This window comes from Spea bombifrons, chromosome 8 (genome assembly GCF_027358695.1).
Source record: "Spea bombifrons isolate aSpeBom1 chromosome 8, aSpeBom1.2.pri, whole genome shotgun sequence".
Taxonomy (NCBI): Eukaryota; Metazoa; Chordata; class Amphibia; order Anura; family Pelobatidae; genus Spea; species Spea bombifrons.
In genome coordinates this window covers 33,760,095-33,782,347 of record NC_071094.1, presented here as the reverse complement: position 1 = coordinate 33,782,347, position 22,253 = coordinate 33,760,095, and the positions used below count along the sequence as shown (strand labels likewise).

The following is a 22,253-nucleotide window of genomic DNA, read 5'->3' as shown; positions in this document are numbered from 1 at the left end:
TAAAACTTTCAAACCTTAGCCCATTTTTCTGACATGCAGTTCCATCTAAGGAGATCATGCAGTCAGTTAAATAAAATTCATTTTAACGTACCTGGTGGCGAATGCCAGATGATATCCAATTTTCTATGAATAAAGACTTTGCATTCCGCTCGCAGCGAATGAGGACGGTGCCAATTTTCATAGTTTTGTAATGATTCTAACACAACGGTTCTTTTATAGATCTTTATAACTTCCACTAATTATAATGGGGTTATAGAAGTAACGAGGATGCAGGCTTTCTGGGGTGATTATGCCGGGATGATTTTTCCCTAAGACTTGTAGTTATCCGCTGAAGTCCACTTGTATGCTATCTTTCTAATTAAAGTGATAGGGAGCATAAACATGCCGGTGGGGGTGCAAACATTTTGGGGGGGGGGAAGCTAGAGACCGTTGGTGAAGACACATTCCTCGACCTCCCCAGATTACTACTTCTGTTTATGTGGTTGTTTAGCCTTTCAAATTCTGCAATATAAATCCAAGGCATCGTTTTATGTGTAGGATATCACCCATTGTACAGCGCTACAGAGTATGATTGCGCTATATAAAACAATAAATAATACAAATATTTAGTTATCCCTTCTTTTTAATGTATTACTTTAAAAACTTTGCCTTTTTGCGTGTCTTGCACATTCGTGGAAGTTCGCCCGTATTATTTTTTAAGTTGCTTAAGTATTTTTTGACTGTAATAGGATACAGACCAAACAGTCTTTAGTCATTATCAATATTTATTGCCTTAGAATGGCTATTAATTTTCTAAGCCTTGATAATTATGACGTGATTATTCTGACAGCCCGGCCAAAATATTGTACATGAGGGACTACAGATGTGGCCTCAGTTTACCATTTGTAGTCTGGTTTGAATCCTCTAAATGATCAGCATCTCAGTGATGACCTTGAAATGACCTAATATTCTAAACTTCCCACACACAGTATACAGATCCACAAATGTGCTTTTGTAAAAGTTCTTTGATTGTGATTTCCCAAGATATACATGACCATTTCCTTTTTACATAGAATAATAGATCGCATGATCCATATAATCTGTATTTTGATTGGACCCAAGGTTTTACGTTCTCTGTATTTGTTACGCAGTATAAAACCTACAGCACAAAATGCACTGGACCATATTAGAATATTGTAGAAAGAGTCTAGATAACATAAATTTCAGACACCCGACCAAGAGCGGACAGTCTGTCCTATGGTGCGTCTCTGCTTTGGAGCCTCTCAAGATTTAGTTCTCTCGTGCCATTACAGAGGAAATAATCTCCATCAACATATAAATCTGATCCTGCCCCAAGGGCAGTCCAGAACCTAAATGCGAGGCAAATTTCCTCTGCACGAGGGAACCAACAACCCAAGATGTATGTTTTTGTCTTCATTGGCCTCGTCAGTGGGGTACGGTTTGTATACCCCTAGGCACAATCACCATGAAACCCGAGGAACATGTCTGCATCAACGTGAAACCATGCATATATGTTTTTGATGTATATACTATATGTATTTCCCATGCATGGTACATTGGATGGTTATCCGGTTTTTCCTGTGTAAGTTTCGGATCAGGCTAGAAGCCAGTTATGCATGTATACAGTAGCGTACCTAAAGGAGGGCGAGGGGGGCAGTCCGCCCTGGGTGCCACTCATCAGGGGGGTGCCGCGATGGGCGCTTAACACAGGCCTGCAGCTCACTGCAGTGGCTCCCGCACACTGTATGAGGAAACTCCCCGGGTGCCAAATACTCTAGGTACGCCCCTGAATGTATATATGATTGTATGCCTGATATAGGTTTCCAACATGCTTGGTTAGACATTATGAGATTAAGAGATTGAAAACGCATTTCTTTGATCTCTGGGGTATAAACTGTTTAACTTAATGTCATTTAAACAGCACACAGTCCCTGAGTACCAATGGTAACTTTTTTTTTATTTTTATAACTGAACACCAGGCCTGGGCACTTTCTAGATGACATGCCACAAAATATGAATTCTTTATTAACCCATCATGCCAAATCTGTGAAGTGACATGGGTCTAAGACAACTTCTCTATCATCTACCCTTGCATTCAAGTAGGGGTCTAAACTATGACATCATACTAGTAAATAGCAGCAGTAATAGTGAAGGGATATGTTAGGGGATCAGTGTTGTATATGAAGAACATGTATGCCAAGATTTACACATTAAGAATCTCAAACAGCAATTGTCCCTACCCATAAGATTACCTTTACAAATTATAGAGGAACTTGCATAGTGAGTTTAACATCCGGCAAATTCATCAACTCTCTTGGAATGCGCAGGAATAAACCGGGCAGATAAAATAAATCAATAGAGTGATCCCTTACAACTGCATTAATTTAGAATTTATCTTCACTTTCCTGATGCACATCTGTAAAACTGGAGATGTCCTTGATGTATAATTAATGTCTGTAAGTAATCACCGTGTCAAGTGTTTAAAGCTGATGATCTGTGGTCAGCAAGGCTGAACGTTAGGTACCTGATAGGTCTGGGCAACAAACCAGCTGTAGCTACCAGTACAAGCACACAATAATATCATTTAACTGGGAGCCAGCAATACTATTTAACTCTTTAAATGAATTAAAATATACAAAAAAATCAATACTATTCAAGGAAAAATATATGTTTTATATTGTGCGTTCTGGGATAGGGCCGGCGTGTTGCCTTTTGTTGTTGAACTAAAACTCCTCTAATACTCGGCTACATACAACTGTCCCTGTCTGTGATTCCAAGTCAACGTTCTAACAACTGTAGTTCAACAACAGACGGGGATTGTGTGTTGCTCAGGCCTCTTGCCTATAAATATGTGTCCCTTTGACCTACAATCACCATAGAAGTAATAGATTAATTTCAAACAAAATATTTGGAAAGAAATAATACTCAAGTCTGTCTTTATTAATAGATTAATAATAATTATTTATTATATAAAATTCTGTTGGCTCCCAAGATTCTTTACAATGGTTTGAGAAATGTTGTTATAAATCGTAAATACAGCTAGCAATGTATCAGCTACTAGAGTAAGATAGGCATTAAATCAAGAGGTTTAAATCTTTCACATCGGCCCCAAGAGGGTGATTATGATGAGTAGAAAGAGTTTGGTTAAAGAAGTTCCAGCCTTGCTGCTCCCAGACTGAAGGCCGGTTGTCTGTCTTCCGTTCTGGTCCTTCTGATTCCGAATTTGTTTATTGAGTGGCATGTCATCAATATCCAGCTCATAGTCCAAATCTGAAAACAAGACAGAGTAAGTAAGAGGAGTCCTACTTTTTAAAAATAGAATATCTACATGGGTAATGTAACGGCCCGGCGTGTGCATACACCGTCATACGCTGCAGTCTCATTATAGGCTTGGAAAATTCTTATGTATAAGTAAAGCTAATTCGAGATCCACGTCCAGGCGTGGCTCACAAGGACTATGCGTTGTCTTCTCCTGTCATAACAACCCACAGTCTCTCTTTCAAAGTTTCCAGGCCCTTGAATTCCACAAACACATTGTATTTCAAGAATAATACATCGCATTGCGTTAGTGAGACATTGTGCCAAATTCAATGTTTCCAGAACCCTGTAAGTGAAAAACACGAGCGCCATGTCAAGCTCATACGCTGGTAAAAGTGCAGTCGTCTGGACATCACTAGTTGTGTAACAGTACACAATAGACATTGCATTACAATCGATGAGGACACTTTGCCTCTACGGTCAAACAGTCATTTAAAATGATTCCATGTATTGAAAAAATTTCAAATCAAGATATAATCTGTAATACCCGGCAGGAGTAGAAGGCATTGAAGAAACACCTTGTTTTTACTGTAGGCTTGTGCTCATCAATCTAAAGAAAGCATGGGCAGATATTCTGCAGACAGAGATGTTTTTACAGTCTTTCACATGCACCGTAGTCTTTTGATTCCCCACCGCCAGCGAACACAAGTTTTATCAAATCTTTTATCTCTTCTGCTGGAGACGTCGCATGCATGATTTAGATAATTGTGATAAATGGCTCATTTATTGTATACATAATTGCATTAATTTAATCTCTCGGGGCTAGGGAATGCCAAATTTGGAGAAAACATATCAAACGCAGTTTATTAACATGAAAACACGGGCCTTTCCATGTATATTTAGTATGTGAAAGTATGCACCTTGACATAATATTTGTCTTTTTATACAGATAATAGCTTTATATAATTTCATTCATTTTGACCTCCTATATGTTTAGAACTTCAACAAAATCAATGAAATGGTGGTAAAAACTTTGCGTCTAATTAATATTAGTTTTATGTGCTCTAGATCAATGTAAGGGATTCCATGCCAGTCCCGTTTGCTACCCTAATATTATCATCCAAAATATTTACAAATACCCATAGCTTGGCCGTTATGTTTCACATTCAATGAGGTTATTTTTCTCTTACATCGATCCGACCAAGCCCTTTACCATTGGGTATGATGCAAAACCGGTGATTTGATGCAATATATGATATTTCTAGGATATTTACAGTTACAACTTTCCATAGGGACAGTGAAGACCAACCCGGTGGCTAAACTCAGAAGAGTACCTTTTGTAGATGGGGTCCCACTGCCGTTGATGTAAAATGCTATTTATGTTATTTATGTGGAAATTCAATCTAAAGTGTCACTTAACTAACATATTTATGGCCGGTGAGTATGTCTGCCTCTGTGTGTCTCTAAGTAGTCACATAAATAACCATACATAACATTCCGCGCTTCCTGGTTTTTAAATACTTGAGTCACTGACATAATATAATCTAAAAATATAAGTTAAATTGTGCTAATATGAGTTTAAAACATGTGGAAACCAGCAGTGGAGGCCGTCTGTATTTTTCGGCTTAATATTTTGGCTAATGCTTTGCCCCCAGAGCTGATCTAGTTGAGACATGTCCAGCACCATTCTTTCAAAGGTCGCCTCTCACATTCCTTTTAACAATGGCAGACGCGCACCAGCGGGAGTCCCCATCTCAATCCATTCACTACGGCAAGGCTTGTGTTTGTGTTATTTACTTTACCAATCAGCCTCTTGGATGGTTAAAATGAATACAGTGGGTATGGAGTTCTGACCCGAGGCATTAAAAGGGACACATGCCAAATTGTATGAATAAAAGTGTCTGTTAACTACACAGCTTGCCATGCTTATAACTAGTGAATATATTTTTCTAATGCTTATAAAATTGTTCACTCAATGAAAAGTTCTCCATGAACTCTTTGGTATGTATGGCTGCTATGTTTTTACCCAATGGTGGGAGACAGGTTTCACCATCCAAATTGGAGAAATAAGCGGTGAACATCAATCTCATCAGTCAGAGGTTGTCAATAATAATTACCTTCTCACAGGAACATCAAGGTGTGGTCTGCAGCGGTAACCACACCCCGATAGCGGATCCAGGGGGACAAAGGGGCAATTGCCCCCCAACATAGATAGAGGCATTCTCCAGGAGTAGGGATGAAGTCTTGACACCCGGACTTACCTCTTTGTCTTCCTAATTTCAAGGAGGAGGTGGCGGGGTTGAACAGGGTCACGCAACATCACATTGGCCGGGCAAGCTGCATCAAAGAGGGGCTGAGGCTTTGCATGTGTATGTATGTGTGTCTGTCTGGGCATGTTAGCGTTTCCGTGTTTCGGTATGTTAGTGGATGTCTGTGTCATTATGTGTGTGTGGGTGTATTAGTGTGTGTGTCTGGGTGTGTTAGTGTGTGTGGGTATGTTAGTGTATGATTATGTGTCTGTCGCTATGTTAGTGTGCGGTCATAAGTGTGTGAACATGTGTCTTTGTCTGGGTATGTTTGTGTATGTCTGGGTATGTTACTATGTGTGGGTATGTTAGTGAAACACATCTTCAGGCATGTGTTGGTTATGTGGGTGTTTTAGTGTGTGAACATGTGTCTTTGTCTGGGTATGTTTGTGTATGTCTGGGTATGTTAGTATGTGTGGGTATGTTAGTGTGTAAACACATCTTCAGGCGTGTGTTGGTGTATGTGGGTGTTTTAGTGTGTGAACATGTGTCTTTGTCTGGGTATGTTTGTGTGTGTCTGGGTATGTTAGAGAAATTGTGTGCATGTTAGTGTGTGTGTTTGGGTATGTTAGTGTGTGTGGGTATCTTAGTATGTAAACTTGGGCAACAGGGGGTATGTTGGGCACACTAAATGTCAAAATGTTGGCCACATCTTCCGTATGCCCCATCAACAAAGTAGTAATACTGGAATTCAGGGTCAGTACGCTTAAGCATTTGTGGCTACAGGCATTTAAAAAATAACTTTTCCTTAATTCTGTTTCCTTTTTTCATGCTTTTGGACAGAATGAGATCAATTGAAACAGGCTGCTCACATCAGATGTTCAAAACATTGTGCATTTAATATTAAGTGACTTGGGCCATACCCAACTGAAGACAGAAAAGGAGAAAAGGTCTTAGTTTCCTTCACATAATGCTTAAGGACTACATCAAAGCTATTGGATTATTATCGATAGAATTTAAGCGCATATGGCACATACTACATTTCATTTCTGAAAGGTTCAATCTATACAGTTCTTAAAGGACGTCTTTCAAAGAAAAAAACTAATTCAGTGTACTTTGAAACCAAAGGCAGCCTTATAAAGGTGTGTTATAGTATTAATAATCTAAAATAGTTTCTTTTTATACATTTTGAAATATTATGGCTGGATTACTAAAGCAGGAGGCTACTATGTTTCTCCTTTTTTTTTCTTCCAACACAAAGCCTAAGGCGCCAGAGGTGCTTCATGACATAGGGTTATTCTGTATCAAGCATAAAATAATCTGAGCTAAAAGGCATCAAGGGAACATATCTCTGTTGGATACCATTCTCACAAGAGATAACATCTCTGTGTTGTTTTATACAGACAATTCGTCACAATATGTGACATTAATCCCTTAGAATAACATAGCACAAGGTGACATCTCAAGGAAGATAAAATAATAGTGTGGAATAAATGGACATTAGAGGTCTACAGTACTAGAGCCACGATGTGGAACTCTGGTTGTTGCTCCAATAATCATGGTGACAATCATGCCGAATACAAATTTCATGTCATCTACCAGACAGCTACATATATGATATCCGGTGAGGCTTGACCAACTCAAACCAGACAACCTTTTTTATTTTGGAAGAGTAGCCTGGAAAATTTGGCATTGAGTCTGGAGACAACATAAAATACATTTGTTGGAAACTGGCATAGTTAGGATATGTAATATAGCAATGTTCGTGATGTATAGCTAATTCGATCTACCTGTGGAACAATGCTTTTAAACGCCTAGGAACTCCATCAGATACATAATTCATACAGATTAATAATAGTTTTATTAGTTATAAAGCTAGATAACAAGTTAAAACAGTTAATTTTACCATATTACTAAGTAAGACTCCCAAACATAAATAATAAGTACAGGAAACATCCCATCCTCTGAGGATTCTTCTCTTGGAATGCACCTGCAATAAATGGCTCCACAATGCATGCTTAATCCCGCCGGAGCAAAAGGTTTCATGTATAAATTACCAGCACTACAGCTTTCACTAATGATCATTTTCCAGCATTTCACTTAAAACAAAACTCTATTTTCCTGAATTAATGTGCTTGTGGAACAATTCTCCAAGTGAGAAGCTTTGGCCCCCAAAGAACAATGTTCATTACGGCTCCAAAAATCTGTTCCTTGTTAAAAAATAAGTCGAACGGTGTCTGGGGGTGTAGCAAGCAATACAAAATGATTACTCGACTCATTTCATTCGTACGGCAGATATACATTTAGGAGGACAGTATACTCTTACAAGGACATGAGTACATGAGGAATGTGTCTTTGTGTTTGATCCCTTGATGATCTCTTAGCGGCAGCCGTTTTAAGAAACCGACCTCACTTGTGTATTGAAATGTTCATCTATGTACCTGTCTTGAAGAGTCAACCTTTGTGTTTCTGTTGCCTTGGGGTAAGAATGTCTTTTGCGCACTCCCCCTCCAGATCCTTGGTGTTCGCTTACATTTCTCTTTTTGCTCCATTGTGTAATGATGGCAGCTATGCCTTCAGTTCCACAGGCAGCACTTTAACGTTCACACCAGCTAGGCAAGCAGTGTGTATGCGCAGAAATGTTCCTGTGCAGACTCGCTTTCAAGCATAGGCGAGAGGCAAGCAACAGTGCACGCTTTTAGCTCACTGCTCTTGCCAGCTGCCTAGGTGGTGGGGCTTGTCCTGATATCTTCACCATCACGGCTGATGCATTCTGCTTCCAGGCATGCTTAGACAAGTAGAAAACAAGAATGGAGGAAGCTAAATCTTCCCCAGCCTTAAATTCACCAAGTGTACAATTATCACTGATTAATATACGGTGAAATATATATTTTCAGGTGACACTTAAACAACGTTTTAACGATGGTTTCCTTGAAGACATGAAGTTGGAAATCACTACCGTAAATGAGATGTTTGCGCCTCTGGTGCACACGCTCGGTGAGCTGACACGCAAACAGTTTAACAAGTTGTCTCCAAAATGTTCTCTGCTGACATAATCAGAGCCTAATGACTCGTATCCAGATCAGGATAACCATATGGTGTGTCATTTCCACAGGTGTTCTACAGAACATATGATAAAAATGTACTTAGAAACTGTCAAAAATAAATACAATTGAGCTTTTGTATTTAAATACCTATATCATTTAGCTTTGTTTAATTTAAAAGAAACAGTTTTTAAGTGTTATTGACTTGTATTATTATTTATTAAATGTATTTAATAAAGAGTTAAAAGACATCACATCATTCCGCTGTCTTTTGTCTCTGATTGTAGCTCTAAAAGATTTGCATCATGCATTTTTACTAAAACAGAAGCACGAAGACCTGGAGGGTCATAGGAATTGCCCTTTATGGAAAATTCTGCTTTATGGACATTTTATTTTGCTGCGCGTTTAGAATATGACCCCTTTAATACAAACCTTGACACTGACCAAACACGCACATCGTGTGCTTAAAAAAAGTTCTGCCACCCAAGTGCAGTCTGCCCTGCTGGATGCCAATAATAGCCTCCAAGAAAGTTTCGCTGTGAAGCAGCAGTTTCCACTTTGGTACTTACAAAGGGCAATGGAGACCAACAGCTGTACTCACTTCAAGGCTTTTGGTCTCTCTGTTCTCTGAGTGCTCTATTTTTAAGACTTTCTCATCCTCTTTGACCATTCGGCCAAAGCAGACAAATAAAACCCTTTTCGTTAACTAATAACCAAACAATACCCTTCATGAGACTCACCCTGAAAATAACACAGCGACCAGCTAAACACTGCCCTGACGTTTTAAGGGTCATACGTGTAAGGGATGCTGCATTGATTTTTTCCCTTCTCTGCGTCCCCCCCATCTCTCTTCTCTGATGTTGACGAATTGCTTTTTGCAGAACATCAATTTTCTTCCCCCGACAATAGTGCAAGTCTGAAGAATTAAACCGTCCCACCCTGCTATGTCATTCTGTGTTAATGACACCACTGAACAGCTGTACGTCTCAAATGACGTACGATTATTCCATCCATAATTTGTAATAAAACCCCCAAAACAGCGAGCGGAGGAACCACACCTCATATATCCCCCGAACAGGGCAAATGAAAAAGCAAGAAACATTTAAATAGAATTATCTACTTAATAATTTCATAGATGGCACTAAAAAAGGCCTCGTAACCGGTAGTAAGAAGACAAGGAGGTTAAGGACTGGCGTGTGGGCTGTAATACTGCTGGCATGTATATTCATGTGGAAAACATATTTAGGCATGGCGAAACACCTCGTTTACCGTGAAAGGGCAACATTCTCATCAGCTTACAAGAGGGAACAAATTCCTCTCCATCAAAAGGGGAAAAACATCAAAGGCTTCTTTGTGTTCCTGCTGTAGGCTCATCTCAGACTCGTAGGCAGGACTACCCAGAAAATGAGGAGACAAGCCAAAAAAGATCAGTAGGTGAGATGCCACAGCTTGGGAATGTGAACTCAAGCCAGGCATTTGGACCTCCTAGTTGCCAAGAGCGTACAACCAGATGGCCCAACACTCAACCCAATATAGAAACCGTCAAACGGCAGCTCACCCCATCCGAGCTGAAGTGCGATTGCTGCCAGTCTCAGACTGGCTGCGCAAATCACTCGAAGGGTCTTTGATATCGGGGGTGGCCAAATGCCGTCCAAAATGATTGGAAGAAGGTCAGATCCTGTAAATTTCCTCAATTAATATAGATCATACAATATAATACTATATAGTCAATTCCATCTGAGTAAATGGCACGTGACAAGTCTTTGAAGTTTGTTGTCCCAAAAACCTGGCATATACCAGGCTCCCAATCGCTTGACTATAATATATATATATATATAATATATATACTATATATATATATATATATATATATATACTTATATATTAAAACAGTTCAGTCATTTAGCATGACAGACTGACACTAAATGCTTTTTATAGAAAAAAAAGCCCTTTTTAAACCACATCCCTAATGTTAAGAGATTACATTTGGGGGAAATGCGGTTTATAACTGGGACAATATGGTAATTTTAAGATGTGTAGAAGTGAATATTTTAAACAATCTGAACTGTCACACGACTAGATTCTAAGAAGCTAATTTAAATTCCGCTAACTGGCAGCAAATAACTGATATTCCACCGATAGAACAAAGAGTATAGACTGCGAGCTACAAACACTTCCCTTAAACCATCTATGTGGAAAGTCTATGCAACGCATTTGCACAATTTGCAGCCATTTCCATTGAAAGGTTAGCCTGCCATAGCAGTTTCGTTTGTGGCATCTATTCTCTAGAGATATATTTAAGTACCATCTTCCTTTCGTATTAAACAGACACGCGCTCATTTTGTAGGACAGCGTTGCATAATTTTAAATATATTAAGGATCAGATTATGTTCTTTAGTGTTTGTAGCTAAAGTAAAATGTCGGTATTCGGCATATGGCGGCTTTACTCTTTTCCTTTGTGAAATCTAGTTGGCAAATTAAGACAAAAAGTAAAAGTGTCCAACGGAGCGTTTCTGCAGAGTGCTTCATGAAAGACACAACGGAACGGGGTCTGCCGGTTACTGACAGCAGATACGATTCAGGAAAGCTTTATGTATATCCCAGGTTAAATTCTCTCACTCTATTAGTCTATGTAACGCTTCTGATGGAAGGCTGTTCCGTTTATCTACCACCCTCTTGGTGGTATATAAAGTATATTCCTTCGTTGGGGCTTTCGGGAGTCCTCCAGTTTTTTCACAGTTTTAATAACAGAATGGGGCGCCCAATGTCTTATTCTATGACATACAGCAGGACTTGTGTTATATAGAGACCCAAGGGCCCCGGGTAATAGCAGGCTGGCCCCATCTCATCATAATAGCGCTACCCCTGGTAAGACAAGGGATTACAGGCTCGGGTGGAGAACATATACATTATGTCATGCTATGCAAAGATACCTACATCACCGGCAGAAAAATGGGGCCATGGAGAGGTCCTCCTGATTGGAGAGGTGTCCCTCATTGACGAAGTTCATCGAACGTATCTTGCCTTGGTACGTTTGCTGTTACGTGTCTACAAAGTGTCTCAGGCGAATGTGTAAGTGGTTTTTAACACCACCGGTAGTTTGCTTTCATTTGCAAAGTGGACCAAAGGCTAAGCCATTTTGTTTTTCAGCAGAAATACACAAAAGAAAATGGGAGGCATTAACATAACATAAACCTATAAGTCGATTTGTCAATATTTGCTAAAAAGACCCTCCCCCAGCTTCAATGAAACAAAAAAGAAACCTTTACAGTCTGGAAAAGAGCTTTTTTCCTCCTCTTTTTATCACAGTCACGTTAACAAAGTGGGTACAAAGCCTCTTGGCTTGCTAGCTGTGTCCTCCAGCGTCGCTTGGGAAATGGGGGGTCTTCTGATGGCCGTTTTGTCCGCGCTTGAGAAATCTTAGCATTTTCAGATAAAAATGGCTTATCTCCCAACTGCTGTTATCTCCCTGATTAGATAACATTTTAGGTTACATTTTTTTATTGAGTGATTTATTTTCTCGCTGAGAATTTTACCACTAAGTTTACATTTCTTTTATTACCTCATCCAAGTGTTAAGATTTATGAAGAGGTGAAAAGTTGGAGTGTGAGTGTTATTCCAAGGGAGTCGATTTATCAGTTTAAAAATGAGGCTTCATAGCGTAATCCTGAAGATTTCACTCTCCAGCTTTTTACTTTATAATAAATACAACGGACAGTCTGTCGCTTAGAGGAACGGCTCGTATACTACCTTATAGAGATCACATTGCGGGGGGGGGGAATGCATATTTCTTTATCCTAGGGCAAGGTGAATGATAACAAGCACGGAAAAGCCCTAGGGGCTCATCAAAAGTGATGTATTCAATGTATTTACTAATACATAAACAAGTGACTCTCTGACCTCTGTTTTGGGGCCCAAAAATGAACGGAGTCCTATGTAGCTGTTTAAACTGCTTATAAACTAGTGCCGCCTATGAGTGACCGGATAGTTAGGGGTTAAGTGACAGAGGGAAAATTAAAGCAATGTAAAACAAGCCAAATATGCAATGCAAGTAGAATGTTTATTACAGTTTATGGATTTTTTTCCTGCTTTGCTTTATTTTCATATAAATGATTTAGCACCTATTACTGAAATCTTCTGTTAGAATATAATGGTTTTTTTTTTTTTAAAAAAAACAGTAAAAATAAAATTTTTGCTATAAATGAAGTGCATCTATAGAACTGAATCCAACAGCTTCAAATGATTCTTGACATCTGACACGCAGAATAAGCAGATTTTGGAAAGCACCCATGAGCTGACAAGATAGAAAAATAGAAACAGAATCAGCTTGTAGGTGGGTTTCTGACATATCTGACGGACGGCAATCTGCGGCTTCCCGCATGACCCACATATTCCATTCTACAGAGCATTGCAGTCATCAGAATTCCCTGGGAACGAGGGAATGTCAGAGTCGTATAAAATGGGGGAAGACGCGATGAGCGGCAAAACGTGACACATCCGCTGCCGCGGACAGTTCCCAGGAAACCCAGTCACCCAAAAGAACGGCTGAGAATTGTGGGATTTGTGGTCGGCAGCAGCTGTAGTGCCAAAGGTTTATTATCCCCAAATGTGTGTTTCTAATGTTGTAACATAAACCACCGTCTATTTCAAGATCTATCCCACATATGTAGCGTATTGTATGACATAAATATGATGTATGTATTGCCAGAGGACTGCACTTTTGGCCACTATATAGTCTTTCCATTTAAAGTTTTCAAAAGGCCAAAAGAAACAATGGGAATCAGGAACGTTTTATAGTTAGGAAACCTCCTTGGTTTGCACATTGCGTTCTAGGAGAATTTATGCAATGCTGCAATACTCTGACTAATCACAGTCACAGTATATTATATAGCTTCTATCGTTTAAAGTCCGTTGGGATTAGTAAGTAGCCATAAAATGTGGTTATCTTAATATATTCAAATCAACAAACAAGATCATATCAAATGTAGTTTCTAGTGTTGGCCTTCCTTTATTTACTGATGAATGCATAATTGAAGCCCGTTATTCTGCACGCCTGGGGCAGAATGTGGCATGGATATCAGTATGAGGGCGTTGTGATAGCACACCATGTCCTACCCTCACTGTGCAAGTGTAAAGCCTATTTTGCTCGAAATGAACATTATACAAACAAATACAACTGGAATAAACTCAAGACAGAGAAATGTGCATCAGATGTTGTTAGATTAAAACTCCCAATGAGCTGGCCTATAAATTGAAAAGAATTCCAGGATGTGATGCTATAATGTATCCTGGCCTAGGTCAATTGGGCCTAGGAGTATGGTGACCACTTGGCCTGGATTGCCTGGGACAGTCCTGCAATCCAGGAAAATGCATTTTCCCAGAATAAGAGCTCAGAGTGATGGAGGTCTCAGCCAATCAGCAGATACTTTTCAGCTCTCCTGATTGGCTAAGAGTTCAGAAGCCGTTCCTGATTGGAGTCCCTCCTTCACATGGTGCTCAAGCGGCAGGCAGCACCAGATAAAGCTCACTGTGTGACTGTATTTGTCTGTTTGTGTGACTGTGTGTATTGTCTGTTAATTCCCTGAAACGACTCATGCCTGGTAACAGAGGTGTTAATTCTCTGAAACTTCTTCTATCTGGTGATAGAGGGGTTAATTTCCTGAAACTGCTCATGTCTGGTAACAAAGTTGTCGATTCTCTGAAACTGCTCATGTCTGGTAACAGAGGGGTTAATTCCCTGAAATGCCTTATAAGTGCTAGTAGAGGGGTTGATTCTCTGAAACTGCTCATCCATAGAAATCAACATGGTTCTCAGGACTTGCTAATATGAGTGTGTGCTTATGCGAATCAATGTCCATGTGGGATATATATACATACATACATACACTGTGTATATTATATTCACATCCGCTCCATGCTATGTGCGTGAATGGCAGAATTAATATGTGGTCACCCTACCTAGCAAGTCTAGACAGCCTACCGCAAAACTGGGGGGACAAGGGAGCGGTTACAGGGGCGCAGCCTCAACACACTGCTTACAAAGCCGCGTACGCCGTTACGTCACAGAGCTCCAGCAGCTATGGAGGAAGTTGGTCTGTGCCCAGTGTAATTACGTCATTGCTTAAAAATGGTCTAAAATGCAGTTTTTGTTATCTTTCACCATTGTTAATGATGGGTCTAGTCAAGCTGAAAGTTTAGTCTGAGCACTGTGTGTGACCGTAAAGGATATAATAGTTCTCTGAAATGCAAGCAAGAGCAAGCGATATACTGTTAAATAATTAGAACTAAGCCTGATAATGAAATCACAAGATAATCACATTATAACTTAGCGCTCTATTTATTTATACAGCGCTACGGTCATGTTGGCGCTTTTTAAATAATATTAAAAACACCCTTGGTATTGAAAAGCTTTAGTTTTGCGACTCTGCGTTTTTAAACGATTGTGTGCTTTCACTGATGCGATTGAGTAACATCACTGTTTTTTAACCTATAGAGTGGTGTGAAAATCCCAAAGTGAAAGCTTTGAGAATATAACACTTTCAGATGACCCCGCTACATCGGGGGTGTGAGAGCCGTCCCCACAGCGAGGAAGTGTCACGCTGGGATGTGGAGTCCCATGTACCCTTCTGCGTCTGGTGAGGGATGAAGTCTCACTCCGGACATTTGACATGGATGATCTTTAAATTTAGTCTTTCAGTGCTTAACCCTTTCAGTTTCTGGAAGCTGTGCTTTTTTGGAGTATGACCTGCTTCTTCCTTTCACAAGTCTGCAGTAAAGACTGCTTTTTTTGGAGAGGGGGGCATAAAAATAAGTTGTTTCATTATAGCCCCCAAAGTTAAAACTAGATGGAAATAAAAATATGGCTAGTTTTTCGCCCACTAGCATATGTAACTTCCCTCATTAAACACAGTCCTTTACCCAGTTATCATATTCACGGTGGCCTATAAAATAAAAAGGGGAGACTAAAGAATGCCTTGCTATAGGCACTAAAATGACAGAAACATATTATTGTTTAAGGAACACTGACATTTTTGATCGTCATGGAAAATACAGAAATGTGATTGGTCGGAAGAACAAATTGTATTTAAAAACCAAGACAACATCAGAGTGTTTTTACACGGGGCTATTAGTTAACTTGACAGGGCATTCATCTTAGTAAACTGGCTGTGAGTTTAAAGAAAGCCCCTGTCCAAACATTTGCAAGGGATTATAATGGCCTAATTACTTAAATATAACAGCGCTAAGTATTGCTCATCATATGAATTTGTAGTAAATCCGCGTGACATTTCTGGGCAGCATTATTTAAGTGCAAAAATCTACACTATTATTTATTAATTTGATATCATTTTAGTTCTGTAAATGAGGTGGGAGATGTATTTCAAATACAGATCGATAGAATTTTTATTCTGGACCTCAGAGGTGTTTTTCATCTAAGACATTGACCTCTGAGGTCAAGAAACTCCATGTTTTTTTCTATGTTGGCTCAATAAAAAGACATCAGCTCCGAATGAAGACCCCAGCTTTTCTTGGGCCAATACACATAACCTGAGGGTCTTGAAACATTAACCCTTTAATAGCCCACCATAAAGTTTCTAATTAATGACCCGCCAAATGTGTTAACCAAATGGCTCTTCTATCGGCCATCATGGACACCTTGATTTATCATTATTTAAATATACACTACAAAAACATTCAAGTAGGAACACCAATCATAACATACTGGTAGCAAAAGCATCAATTGGGAGTCTTATATAGGATCACAGCAGTGTAGAATAGGAAAGAGGCGGCTCCAGACTGTGTGACCCTGAGAATCTGCCCCTTAGATTGGGGCAAATCCAGGTATGCTAATAATATTCATATAGCTGTCCATTCCTAATGCACTACGCACAGAGAGTCCTCTTCTCCCTGCCACAGCATCCGTTTCATGGTGGAAATGCACAAGTGTTTCATCGGCATGCATGTAGTCAACATTCTGCGTCATTATGTGCGCAAAACACTACAGGGCATGGTGCAGAAACTACACAAATTGTGTGGTCTAAGAGTATGACTTCTGTCACAGCTGAATAAGGTCATCCCAGTAAGTGACCACCAGGTACACAAACCAGGAATCTCCCAGCTATGGACAGTCATGTGGCCATCAGGATGTCCTCTCAAACACAGGAACCTCCGGGACTAAAGATGCAGCTTTACTCCGCTTACAAACTGTTCGATTCACCAAGGAATGTTTTGGCGCTTCAGTACTTGTTGAACAACAATTCCCATAATTAACTGGCTGGCTATGAATGATAGGAATTGTAGTGCAACAACAGCTGGAGTCCCACAGGTTACCGAAATCTCCTTTACAGTATCTTATCTACACAAAGGATGGGTGGAGGGGACCATGTATGCGAGGTCATATAACCACAGGGAGTCATCAGTCAAACAGTCAGCTGCTGTGAATTTAGCCCCAACCCTGTTTCCTTCTGTCACTAGCAAAAGCCAATACTGTTGTTAATAGGAACAGTGGAAGCTCGCTTTGCTCTCATCATTGTTTCAGACATTCCACAATTAATAGAGAGCTGAATGAACTGGGGATTTTCTGTGCCTCATTAAGAGATTCCAAGGAAAAAAAGTGTTTTTCCCCCTGTCTTTTTAATTCGGCATTGGTCTTCCGAACTGCAGTTCCACTAGGTCTGCTTTTCCTAATTAGGGTCAATGGAAAGTGGAATAAGCTGCTAATCTTCCACAAAATGGAAAAGAAAAGACTAGAAAGAAGGAAATTCTATTGGTTACCCCTGGCTAAATCTTTGTGCTTTGGCTGGAGAACAGCACAGAAGCTCAGAATTATTTCATTTATCTGATGGTGAAAACGCAACTGTTCTCAGGTATTTTTTTCTGCTGAGATTGGGGAAATTCCTACACCACTTGTCTTGAGTAATTCAATGGCTGATTGTTGGCTCTCTCCACTTTCTCCGTCTCCTAGCCGCTTCTATTAATATACCAACCAGTGAGCGCACATGTCCGTTTCTGTGCAAAGTCAAATGTTGTAGCATAAGAAGCTTGAATACAAAACCAAAAAATTGCAGGCACACATTTCATTATGTTAGAACATCTGCAGAACAGTGTCACTTCTCTCAAAGGTTTATAGTGGCGGAACTTAATTCCTTTTATGAAACAAAGAAAACCCTATTCCTAGAAGGTTCTGTTAGCTGCCGGGGTCACGCTAGATGTTTTGGGGATGTTCTTGGAGTACAAGATAGAAGATGCTGTCCTGAGCTGTCTGTGCCCTTGTATGTGGTTAAGGCCCAATAACAACAAAAACAATGTTCTTGGCTTTTGAAGGAATATTAACCCGTGATGACGGCACACTAGTCGTGTAAAGACTGTTTTAAACTCCATGTACCAAAACAGACCACCCAGATCTGTACTTATCCACCGGATTGCAGAAGTTCTTGCGGCACCTCGCGTGACGTGCTTGTACACTGTGCTCATTCCACACACTAGTCTCTGGTGCTAGACGCTAGTACTGTTGACGTAATAACTGCGGCTGAAGAGATAATGACCAAATGCTGAAGGACTCCATGCGGTGCACAAATAACCATGAATGATTTATTTAAGGATGGGTGCACATTTCTAGGACGCTCTATTCCGTTCATAAATAAGTCACAGATCTTGTGGCGTGGATCCATTTCAAACCACAAGACTGAATAGAGTAGTTCCACACAACCAACACTGCAAAGAGTTGATACCTAGGGTTGTGTAACCACTACACTGTCACATCACAGTAACAACTCCACCAATACCATCCCAGCATCAAGTGTTGAGTGCAATAACATATGTACATGGGTTGCCAGTCGATGTTGTAGTGTTAAGTTGTGCGTGATGGCCGTGAAGCCCAACGCACACCGAGGACGGTTCTCATGGAACGGCAGTGATGACCTCCAGCTGCAGGAACCAGATCATCATCTTGGACAGAATAATGACTTCCAAACCTAGTTACTCTATCCAAGTGTTTGATTTTCTAACATAAACTTACAGAAACTGCAGTTTGGTTGAGTTCCTTCTCTATGAATCAGCCACACGCCGCACATTTTAAGTGAGTGAGGGGATTAACCCTTTGATCACCCAAGCAGCACACAAAACACTGCAAAGCATAAAACTCCTTACCATCCAAGTTCTCTGGCTGTTAAAAGGTGTATCAGTTAGGCATTCTAACACATTCCCTAATAAATAGTTTCGGCTGGCCCTACTCCAGAGACGCAATTCACCTTATTTATTTATTTGTTTTGTTCAGTAAAAAAAATAGCCCGCTTAAAAGGCAACAAAGTTAAAGGACTCCTATAAAAGTAAGAAGCGAAAGACTGTTTTATTGCTTCGGTCTGAGGTTATAAAACCTTGCTCTGAGGATTCTAATAGCAGAGAGCTGCTTGCAGTGTTTAGGGTCCACGAGAATAGCTGTGTGCTTGTATAAAAGAGGAAACCGAAAACATTATTGGCTATTTCGGCTCGCTACACGTTCCCATAACGGAGCCTGGGGATGGGCCATCCCAGAGGTCTGCGTTTGGCAGTGTCCTCTGGCAATCACATGGTTAAACAATCTTCCTTACCTAACCCTGCCCCCACACACAATATGAGAGACTTTAGTAGCACCTATTTTATGTTGAACAGTAGAAAATAATCCAATTAATATTCTTAATGATGTGACTGATTTACAACTTTAAGTTAATTAAGTTTTTTGCTCTGTGATGCGTAAGGCTTTGTAATCATATTCCGAAGCACTGTACATAATAGTATGACATTTCATATACAGTGCCAGCAGAATATATCGCACTTCTACAATAAGGCAGAGTTAAAATTGACGAGAACGTTAAAAGTAAAAAATATAAAACTTTAAAAATAATACTAGAACACAATAAGACATACTGCAAGCTTACAATCTATTGGAAAGTATTAGTTCCAGCACAGTGCTAGATGGAGTTTGGTGGCTTATCGTGTTCTAAAATACTGCCTCAAACAGAGGAGGGGATTTTTGGTGGAATCGAAAAAACAATATGATTTTTTTTTATATAATGTTAAATAAAAATACACCTAGAATAATGCATTGACTATATTTTCTCTATATCGGTTGTAATTTTAGCATTTTTTAATAACAAGAATTACATGAAAGGCTCTAATGTGTGGGAACTGGTTATGTGCTGCAGTCATATATTTTAAAAACATCAGTATTTGGTGCATTTCCAAGTAACAATTTATTATTTTACCCTGAGGCTTTCTTCCTCGTTAGATCAGTAAAGACATAGGTTCGCCCCCTAGTGGTACAATTAAAAAGTACCACCCAATCTCTGGTACGGATTATGTGCATGTCATAAATTAATGATTTTAATAACATATTTTCATTAACTAACAAGACATATGACATATAAACCTCTGGTACTGTTGATATGATGTATAATTAATTAATTATCCAAATTAACCAATGAAAACATCTTAAAAAAGTATATTTTCCATTCTAAAAAAGGTGAAGTTATTGGGCCAACACAGAAAAATATTTTAGGGCCTCAGAGGTCATTTTTTAAGGTCCGAAAAGCTTAGGTAACTTTACATATTTTTCTATGTTGGCCCAATAAAAGGAATCACTTTCAACAAAAGACTCTTTTTGGAGACCAATGACGTATGGGGAATATATCCCGTTTTCCTTTACTAAGAAATAAAACGTGTACAACTGTTACAATTCATACAAAGCAGGACAGCCTTGCGGACATCATACATTTAATTTAGGGGAGTTTAGTTTGGCCACTACTACTAATCACTTGTAAAGTCGGTCCACATCTGTGCGGTGGTGCTGGTATGGTGGGTACGAGTGTTTCATGTTCACAGCTCTACAAGTCACAGTAATGTATATATATAGAAGCCACAGGAAATGAGCTAATATGTTTTTTAAATTATGTAAATATATTTTTCTCCTCCAAAGTACTTTAATAAGTTACTTAAATAGCTATCAACAGAAATAGCTATATCACAGAAAAAGCCCCATGCCTAGCCACGCTAACCACATCCCCTAAAACTAAAGCGTCTGTCCCTGGCTATAGAATTTGGGAGTTACAGTTTACTAAATGTGATTTTTTTAATAAGTAAACACAGAGTTAATCAAACAGATACGCCAGCAGCACCGACCCATATTCTAGGGACCTTCAAGATCCAGACGTTAGTGGTCATGTTACTTCATCCGATGGATACTTTTGTATTATGAAATATTACTTAAAGCGACAGTCTGCTGGCCCAGATTTAGTACGCATTTAGAAACATGGAATTACTGTAGATAAAAAAAATTCAGCTTATCTAGTTTGGCCTTTTTTTATACCTGCAAAAAAAAAAACCCACTTACCCGCTGAAGATGCCAGAAGAACGCTACCTACAGGAACGCAGAGTGCCTACTGTAAAGTTTGTACATCAACAATTGTAATGCGGCTCTTACATGGTTAACATGATTTCCTTGGGTGCTGCAAGCATACAAAACACCACCGCTAATCCAATCTGATACAATTCCTATAGTGAGTAAAAATAAACATGCCACACACGATGCTCCGTAATCATAGGGAGCACTTGTGCCGCCTAACCTTTATTATTACATATTACAAATTGTTTCGAGGCAGCAGCCCCTTTCTCAATGCCCATGTAAATTATATTAACTCACTTACTGGCACTATGACTTGGCAAATGACACCTACAAACCACAGTTTAACCACCTTCTTGAAAGAGAGCCACCAGCCAGCTGCTGTTCCATCCCTTGATGGTAAACATAATAGAAGCAACTAGATCACAGATTGGCCTTCCTACAGTGCATGAATGAGGAGAGAAAGAAATATAGCTATATTATAAATTATAGGTGAGCTCAATCACAATGTAAAACCAAAATGAAAAATGTTGGAGTTTTACAATCTGAACATTCTAAATAGCAGATAAGCAGAAATTGGAGACTTAGGGTTGCCCAACCAGCTTATATGCTGGCAACGATGGTTAAAACAAAAGTCAGCGTCTCAGGCCTAGGGGTAAAAAAAGAATTCTTCTAGGGTTACAGTGGCAGGTCAAAGAGTTACTGTCAGAATAGTCACCAAAAATAGTCACTCCCTTACAGCTACCCATATCATCTTCTTGTTCCGACAGCCACACTGACCCACATCGGGTTGGGGATTTTGCAAACACCGGCAAAGTGATGAAACAGTGACGAGTCAGTTATCTTTAATATCATCGATAGGACCTTAAATAATGCCCAATAAAACTCATTCTTTCTCCAGCTATGTCTGAGTTTTGGCTCCTGTTTATGACACGTGTGATGACATAAACTGGGCGCTGAGTAGTTTAAAATGAATCGGACACTCGAGTCAAAATCCCCACCCGATTATCCGTTCCAAACGCAATTCATCATCTCAAAGTATTTCCAAAGATCTGTTGAATAGCTCTGACAGGAGACAGACTGGAAATGAAAATGTCACCAAGTTATGAAGAGTTTTATGGAATTCTACAGAACATGAAACAGGAAAGGTTGTGGTTCGGGACTCACAGGTTGGGTAAACCTGCTTTGACATGCATTATGTTTTAATAGACATATGTCTATTATTGCACACATAATGATATTTTTACTAATTATAAGGGAAAACTCAATGGCCCCACGGAATTAACGTGGAGAGATGAAATATTTCATCTCCTCGCGATTCTCACCCAACGC

At 39.6% G+C, this 22,253-nt stretch overlaps 1 protein-coding gene across 1 annotated transcript in view; it reads right to left on the bottom strand.

Moving 5' to 3' along the window:
- Window positions 1-2,932: 2,932 nt before the first annotated feature.
- GPC3 (glypican 3) overlaps window positions 2,933-22,253 on the bottom strand; it is a 131,247-nt gene continuing 111,926 nt past the window's right edge. The window contains exon 8 of the mRNA XM_053474200.1: window positions 2,933-3,270. Within this exon, the coding sequence (XP_053330175.1) occupies window positions 3,098-3,270 (173 nt within the window). The 3' untranslated portion in view covers window positions 2,933-3,097. The remainder of the gene's footprint in view (window positions 3,271-22,253) is intronic.